Below are 8,963 nucleotides of genomic sequence, written 5' to 3' on the forward strand. Positions count from 1 at the left end.
TTAGATTAAAAAGATAATTTTTGCTAAATATATATCTTTAATAAAAATTAAATTATAATTAATAATTAATCGTTACTATAAATCAATTTTGATGGACCGGGGCATAATGACATTATGTTACATCAATGTGTCTGCTGACACTCATTAACATTAAAATATGAAGACCATTATTGGATAATTTGAATATCTGCCACATAAATAGCAAGAGATGATCGTAGCAGTCACAGTGAGAATGACGTCATCATAGCGGAGCGAGGAATTTAACAAAAAAATGTCTAAAATAACAATTTATTATATCAAAAGTATCCAAAATATATTATTTAGTTATTTGATATATTATTTTATTTATATATATGATATTTTTTTCCGATAAAAGATATCCAATTAATATGTTGCTACGTCGAGCAAGTAATTAGTAAAGATATAATGGGAGTAGAAAAAATTGGATTACTAATCAACTTGCTGCACATGTTCCAACTAATTAATGGAGTAGAAGAAATTGGATTTATGGAAGATTTTAGAACAAGGGTAAATAAAAGTTTGTGGGGTATAATGCAATCTAGTCGTAACAGGGAGATTCTATATATGCTTGTTTTATTATTATTTTTATCTATTTTTAATTGTTATAGTTTTTTTTATATAATTAAATTATAAAAAAAAAATTTAACTAATATTTTATAATATATTTTAGGGAAAATTGTATATAATAGCAAATTAATAACCTAAAATAAATGGAATAGCTAGGGTTTGATTTAATTGTGCTCCATAGCAAACGTTAGCTAAAATTTGTCAGCGTCTCTCTCCCAGAAATCTCGCTCGCCACTCTCCATTCTCGCTCGCCTCTCTCGCTTTATACACAGAAGTGTATAATTCTGTTTCTGTTTTGTATAAAGCGAGAGAAAATTGTATATACACATGCAAAAATATATATCTTCGTGTTATACACTTAATTATATAATTTACAAACATTTTAGTTCAAATATTGTAGAGAAAAAGGTCAACGAATTATACAATTGCGAATTATACAATTGCAGTGAAATACAATTTTCTCTAGCTTTATACAACAGAAGTGTATATATTGTGTTTCTGTTTTTGTATAAAGCTAGAGAAAAACATATATCTTCTTGCTATACACTTAATATTGCAGCGAAATAGGCAGTGAATAATACAATTGTGCATTATACAATTCCAGTGAAATAGGATAGTGAATTATACATTTGCAGCGAAATAGGCCAGCGAATTATACAATTTAGGCCAGTGAATTATACACTTGTATATGTATAGCGAATTATACAGTTTTATGTTTGCTATGGAGTGCAATTATACAAAGTTTGCTATAGCATACAAATATGAATTTTTTGTTTGCTATATGTGAAAGTTGCCCATTTTATCATCTTATTAATATGTAAAAAATTACAAATTTAATCAAATTGACCTTCGAAAAATCCTAACATGAAAAATTAAAGTGGATGAGAGTGTATTAATTACAGTTTGAACTTAAGTAGGCGTACGTTTGGCATGGGAGCCTGATCTTCAAATCAGCATTTGTGTTTATGAATAAAAATAAATTCTGATTTCAACTTTTTTTAAATATGAAAATTGATCCATAATTTATATTTTACTCCAAAAAAAGACCTATAATTAAATTTTGTAAAAAAACAAACTCATGCTCAATGTGAAGAGATTGTCTATTTCAATTGTCATATGGGAGGATTTTACAAAAAATTAGTTACTACTATATATTGTTGAATTTATTGTACTAATGATTTTTTAAAAATATTATGTGTATTTAAAAGTTTAAATATATAACCATAAATATTTATAAAATGAACACAAAAGATATATGATTTATTGATTTTGTACGTTGAGACTTGAGATATTCAAATACCTTATTTATAACAGATAAGAGCTATGGAATGTTTTATAGGATTATAATTTTTCACAAATTATCGGGTTTTCATATTTATAAAAAATATAATACTATACAATTTAAGAAATCTGTATGTACAAACAAAATTTCAAACTTTAAATTAAACATCAAACAAGAAATCTGCATGTACAAACAAAATTTCAAACTCTAAATTAAACATCAAACAAGAAAGTTTTCTCTTCCTGAATATAGTTAATTATGTTCATATTTTCCAATTGCTAAGTGCATTTACAATATAACCATTTTACAAGGCTTAAACAAATTAACTTTTGACAGGATTTCTAGGCCTTTTCTTTTACCGATGAGAGTTACCCAATTCAAAAATAATAAATACTATATTGTTCGAACTTTTTAAAAACTCGATACAAGCTGTGATTTCTGAAGCATGAGACAAATAATCTGTAAAATACGTAACTTGGTCTGCATACATTCATTTCCTTTGTTTTCTATCGTAAAGTAAATATATGACTTCAAATTAACCGCAACCAAAATTTTACTCTTTACTAACTTTGTAATCCAAAACGAGATTCTGGGGGCACGGGGGCTTCGACGTGCTCTAGTCCCTTAATAAGTACCTACTTTTTTATGTTGATTTTGATTGTTTAATTATGAATTTACACATGAAAAATATATTTATAAGCTATATAAAAGTCACCATTATTAATAACATAGAATATTTTGATAGGAGAAATGGTGTTCAAATAAAAACTAATTTCAGTCTTGAAATTCAACCGATACATATTATTTATTACTTCTAGGTAGAAGTAATAAATAATATGGTAGGAATATAGTGTAGCAAGAATTCAAAAATGCTTGTGACATCCTACAATACAAAAATTGTGTAACATATAGTTACCCTCCATTCGGTCTCGCTAATCAATTTATCTAACTTCCAAAACTAAAAAGGTTATAGATGATCTACTTTATACAACTCTCCTTTAGTTTGATCAACTTTTTTTTTTTCATTATTCGATGTCTGATACTTATTATTTAAAAAAATTAAAAAAGCATTTTCAAATTTTATTGTGTTAAATCAAAAATATGTTAAATATCATTTAATTATATAGCCTTAAATATATCAAGTAGAAAATAGAAATTTATTAAAAAGAGAATAAATTTATTTTTTTCTAAATAAACTAAAGAAATGGAATAGTGTTTTTACAAATTTATAAAAGAGAAAAGGGTCTAAATTGCTCCTGAATTATGCGAAATAGATCACTTATATCCTCTATTACATTTTGGGATCAAAAATATCCCGTTGTTATCTTAAGAGACCACAAATATCCTCAAGAGTTAACACCCCAATTTTTTTTAGTGACATGGCATGCCACATAGGACTAATCCCTCCACCTAAGCGTTGCCAACTAAGATTGACTACAAAAGAACTTGATCTTTAGTGGCAACAAAGTTGCCACAAAATCTCAAAAATATTGCCACTAAATATTATGAGTGATTTTTAGTGACGACTAATAGTAAAACCTATTTTTTCAACAAAAAAATATGATAATTAATTTTTGATTGCAACCTAATTTTCTAAAATAAATAACTTGCAATACTAATATTAAAACCACTCAATATTATTACGAAAAATCATGAAACTTACTTCGATTCACATCTCCTACTATATAGTGCATCATTGTATATCTTATACATTTTCATATAACATAAACATAAAACAGTGTCTTCAAAATCCTACTTAATCGATATCATTTTTGTTTTTTTAAAAAACAATGAAGGAAAAAAAAACAAAATTAAAATTTAATGTTAAAAACATTTAGTGACGATTTTTTGGAATTTTGTGGCTACTATTATCGCCGTAAAAGGTCTAGTTCTTTTGTAATGAATCCTTGTTGGCAATGTTTAGGTGGAAGGATTAGTCCCACGTGGCTTGCCAAGTCAATAAAAATATGAGTTGTTAACTCTTGAGGGTATATGTAGTCTCTTAGGATAACAGCAGAAGCATTTTTAATCCCAAAATATAACGAAGGGTATAAGTAATCTATTTCACATAATTGAAAGATAATTTTGACCGTTTTTCCGTTTATAAAATGATTAACAATAACACATGTTTAGTGGATAGACAAAAGTAAATATATACTGTAACCAGTAGCTAGCCATTATATGGCTATATAAGCTAACATCTTCCCCTCTGTCCCTTCTAAAGAAGAGTAGCAAAACATGAATGTATTAGTAATACTCATCTTCTTTATCTCCTCATTCTTCCATGTAAATGCCTTAACTTCATCTGTCAAAAATGGCAGAGAAGCCATACAAGTCATAATTGGTGGTGGAGGAGATGTTGCTCCTGCTTATCCTCCATATTCATATTCTCCTCCTCCACAAGAACCAGTTTGTCCCCCTCCCCCTCCTCCTGAGCCACTTTGTCCCACTCCAATACCACCACCACCACCCAAACCAAATCCTCCCAAACCACCCCCACCCCCAAAAAATCCAAATCCTCCCAAACCCACCCCCAATGATCTACTAACATCAGCCATAAGTGTCATTCAAAGATTTAAGAAGACAATAACTAGTGACCCCTCTGGCATTACAAAAACATGGGTAGGCAAAGATATCTGCAAAGACTCAACCAAGTATATAGGTTTCGTTTGCAACAAGAACAAAGTTGTTGCTGTCAATTTCAATGGTAGAAACTTTAAGGGAAATCCTCTGTCTCTCAAAGATTTCATTAATGGAATCCCAACTCTCGAAATCTTCCATTCCAACTCCAACAACTTCACTGGAGAAATACCCAATAATATATCGACCCAGAGTGTTCCTAATCTTTTCGAACTTGATTTGAGCAACAACAAATATGTTGGGTTTTTTCCAAAAGCTGTTCTTGGTGCCACCAGATTAACTTATTTGGATCTCAGATTCAACCAAATAGAAGGTCCAGTCGACCCTCAAGTATTCACACTCGACCTTGATATTCTTTTTCTCAACAACAATCAATTTTCCGGGAAAATCCCAGAAAATTTTGGCCGTACTGCTGCCCTGTTTCTTACATTAGCCAACAATAAATTCATTGGTGAAATCCCCAAAAGCATTGGCTCTGCGAAGGGAAATCTCCTTGAGGTTCTCTTCTTCAATAATCAACTTACTGGTTGCTTGCCTTATGAGATAGGGATGTTGAAATTGGCATCTGTATTTGATGCTAGTAAGAACAAATTAACAGGTCCTATCCCGCAATCTTTCGGTTGCCTCCTGCAAATGGAAGTGATGGATCTGTCTTACAATCAATTATACGGCGAAGTGCCGGAGACATTGTGCAACATCAGTAGCTTGGAGGAACTCACCTTGAAATACAACTATTTCACACAGATTGGACCGGAATGTCGCAAGTTAGTTGAGGAGAATGTACTTAATATTGGCATGAATTGCATTATTGATCTTGAGAACCAGAGAAAACCAGAGGAATGCGAAGCTTTCTTTTTGCAAAAGAGAAATTGCCGGGACATGAAATCACTGAGCTATATACCTTGTAAGCTCCATGAATTCTCCTCTACGAATAGTTCTGCACGTAGAGCTCATACAGGCGATGCAAAAGCTCGTTCGACTACTTATGCTGCCGTCAAAAAACCTCACCTCTGATTTATCAACCATTTGTAATTCTGTATTATAATGTATGTTAGATTGGGACAACAAGTAGCCCAATGTTGCAACATTGTTAGACTTGTATTTACTTGTTTTATGTATTGAATTTGTAAGTAATGAGTATAATTAAGCTTCACTCTTGGTGTCAATTCGATTAAAATGCATCCACATTAACAATAATAATTTACTCTTTAGGAATTAGGATCATCTGTTCTTTATCCGCGATTATGTTTTTGCATAAAATAAGCATAAGATAGAAAGAAAATAAGGAATTAGGATTGTCGAATCCATAGCCATACTTGGCTTGTCGCTAGCTACCAGTTAGTAAATTTTGACTAAAACCAAACGTATACAAGTAGCAGCAGTAAATGTGCATAGACTTTGACAGAAAGAGAGTTATTTAATTTTTGTAGCTGTCCCCTGAACAATGGACCCTCCCTCCATTCATCTAGCATAATAAACTCAAAGTTCCACACATTTTTAAATTATGAAAATCACTTTATAATAATACGGGGAGCAACAAGTAGTTGCTACTGGTAGCAACTTATATATGATTGCGACAGAACGTATAGCTGTTGGGATCCATTCTTCCTATAACGAAATGTCCCAACATATCCTTCGAATTCACCAAATTCTCTTTACATAAGAACTCTTCACTGGTAACTCTGTCCACTTTTTGATTAAAATCATGCACAAAAACATGTGTTTTCGGATTGCCACACTTTTTGCTTCGTGCCAGTACTCCAGCCGTGAAAATAGCTGACATTCTACCGGGTGCCTCTGGCCAGTACCCTCTTGGTCCATCAACCAAAATAACATCCCAATTCACCTCATAGAATTGATTAGGAAGATCATTTATCCCCAGTTTACACTCCGAAAACAACAAATTCTGCACTGGCTTACACTCATTCCGTATTTGTTCCTTCACTGCACCAATCAACGCTTTCCTATCACTCAATTTGGTTGTATACTGAACGTCATAAGCTTCAATTTCCGGATATTTCTCCTCAATGTAAGCAGCGTAATATCTATTTTCGTCAATGAAAACTGTTCTGCCATTGTGATTCAACGCTTTCCATAGAAGTGTCTCGTGTGTAAGTCCGAAAACAAGGAGATTACAAGGTTGTTGACATTGTCGAAGAACATCAGCAATTTGTTTGATATCTGTATACGACATACGTTCAGTGTTGTTGGAATTTGATGCATAATGTGTAAGAGCCCTTACAACTGCTTTTGATAATGGAGGATTAGTTGAAGCAATTATGGAAGAGACCGCGGCGACAGAGGAGGTGGTGAAGGGTTCTCTAGTGTAAATAAGAGTAAGGAGGAATGCAATAGTGAGGAATGAAATAAATGCAAGAACCCATAAACGATACGAGGTTCCTTGTTTCTGGATATAAGGATGTAAGAGTATGAGTTTTGTATTATTGCCAATGTTGTTCTTCATCTTTGTGTTATTTTCTTTTTTGTGAAAAGATTGAGTCACAAATTTATGAAAAGTAGAATGGGCTTTAGTTAGGGAAGGGAGCTGAGCTTTAAAGAAATATGGACATGAGGATTGACATGATAGTATGTTGTTTTATATGACAAACACAATTTGAACAGTATTGATACATATAAGGAGTTAACATTGTATGAGCCAATGAATCAGATATTAAACTGATAAAAACAGATACTATACTTAATCTTAGCCAAAAGCTCAAGAAAGGAAGTGGGAGTTCATGAATCGTGAGTTTGGACGAATGTAGTAGCTTTCGTGTGGATCTTATATTTGTATTAGAAAATTAAATAAATATATATGTATATGAACTTGTGAACCCTTAATAAAATTGATTAATGACTTAATAGAACCTCCAAACTCGTAATCCTGATGTCTTTTGTTTTGTATGGGTGTTTTGACATTTCTACAAGGTGAATATTTTTGTTTTCAATCATTTGTATTTTCTAAGCTGGAAATTTATCCTTTTGATCATTTGTATTTTACGAGTAATTTACTCTTAGTTCAAAAGTTTAATGATTTTATTTATAGCTGGTAATGTTTAATTACTTTAATTTGACAAAAAGAATATTTCATGACTTAGTTATAAAACGAATAAAATTCAATCAATAATATTTGAGAGCTTCTAACTTACAATTTTAAATGCATTGCAACTAAAGCAAACTGCAGGCTATCATGTTTTGTTGAATGAAAAAATTAGGGTCGCGCCAATACTGGATAGAACAGACGTAAAGCAAACTCTTATTGGCACAGTGAATTTGACTTGTTATATTTTCCTATTGACTATAATGGCTAGTCTATGGTTTCAACATAATATATAAGCAAGCTCTTTAATTTTAACTGACATTTGTACTTTTCAATTTTTATCGCACATAAGTAGATACCTAAACTTATATAAAGTTGAACAAGTAAACACACATTTCATGTGTCAATTCACATGAGATACATTCGAACTGATTTTTGTCATATCACATAGGAGGTACGTGTTTAAATGTTCAACTTTATACAAGTTTAAATTATGGCCAATTTAAAGAGATTATATCATATTTGGATAAAAAAGAGTAGTTGGAAGACAGAGAGGGAGAAAGGTATTTGGTAACTAATGTACAAGCAGCAAGTCGCTTTTCCTTGTGTATTCCATCTCTAATTCTCACGTTACCTCTATTTTTTATTTTTTTTTAATAAAAAAGAAACTCATAAGATTTAACTGCTTACTGATTCCATTTTGAGCCAAATAATTGTAAATACTCACAACTTACAAGCTTACTACAATCTCAACAAATATTAGTTCTTTTTGACGAATCAAACTTGTTTAAAATATTCCATGTTTTGTATAATAAGGTATTTATCACGAAAAAATATTCCGTTGAATTTGTTGAGATATGTGAAACATCACGATTAATTATAACTTTTTCATATTAACCTTTGATACTCCAATTCGAATCATTGACAACACTACACAACGATCAAATTCAATTTTGTTTTCACCAAGATAGAAAGCACAGGCACATATAGGGATTTGATAAAAATAGGGAACTCACATAATTCAAGGAGTCAAATAAACATAATCATGCATTCATTGATTTGATTATAGATATTTACTGTGAGTTGTTGAAGGTATAGTGGAAACAACGTAGCCCTTTGATTAATTTGAGAAAGTCTTTCAGTGGTAGCTGGATCCATATCTCCCTTTACTTTGCCAAATAGAGAAAGAAGCTTCTATTTATAGGCGTTGGAGGCCCTTAACCCTTTCTTACATCCACGAACGGGTCCAACATTATATAATGAATGAAGTGAAGTTTCTTAAATAGTTGAGCATCTAAAACAAAAGCCGGAAGATGTATAATATGTGTATAACTAGTGAATAATGTACGAATACTGGCTAGCGACTATAAATATTCTATGGCTGAGTGACCAAATGTGTGTACCTTCCCAAAA

General features: G+C 31.4%; 2 protein-coding genes and 1 pseudogene across 2 annotated transcripts; 1 reads left to right on the forward strand and 2 right to left on the reverse strand.

Moving 5' to 3' along the window:
* The first annotated feature begins 4,030 nt into the window (after positions 1-4,030).
* LOC107011579 (uncharacterized protein At4g06744-like) lies at positions 4,031-5,663 on the forward strand. The gene has a single exon (XM_015211131.2). It carries the CDS (start codon positions 4,109-4,111, stop codon positions 5,522-5,524), a length of 1,416 nt encoding a protein of 471 aa, XP_015066617.1. The 5' UTR covers positions 4,031-4,108; the 3' UTR covers positions 5,525-5,663.
* Positions 5,664-5,805: 142 nt separating this feature from the next.
* Positions 5,806-7,207, reverse strand: LOC107011580 (protein IRX15-LIKE-like). Its single transcript, XM_015211132.2, has one exon. It carries the CDS (start codon positions 6,972-6,974, stop codon positions 6,072-6,074), a length of 903 nt encoding a protein of 300 aa, XP_015066618.1. The 5' UTR covers positions 6,975-7,207; the 3' UTR covers positions 5,806-6,071.
* LOC114076210 lies at positions 7,146-7,238 on the reverse strand (annotated as a pseudogene).
* Between the last annotated feature and the right edge of the window lie 1,725 nt (positions 7,239-8,963).

This window comes from Solanum pennellii, chromosome 2 (assembly GCF_001406875.1).
Source record: "Solanum pennellii chromosome 2, SPENNV200".
Taxonomy (NCBI): domain Eukaryota; kingdom Viridiplantae; phylum Streptophyta; class Magnoliopsida; order Solanales; family Solanaceae; genus Solanum; species Solanum pennellii.

Bases quoted from the DNA above. Each gene is read 5' to 3' on its own strand.
- LOC107011579 (XM_015211131.2), top strand. From the start codon at position 4,109: ATGAATGTATTAGTAATACTCATCTTCTTTATCTCCTCATTCTTCCAT.
- LOC107011580 (XM_015211132.2), bottom strand. From the start codon at position 6,974: ATGAAGAACAACATTGGCAATAATACAAAACTCATACTCTTACATCCT.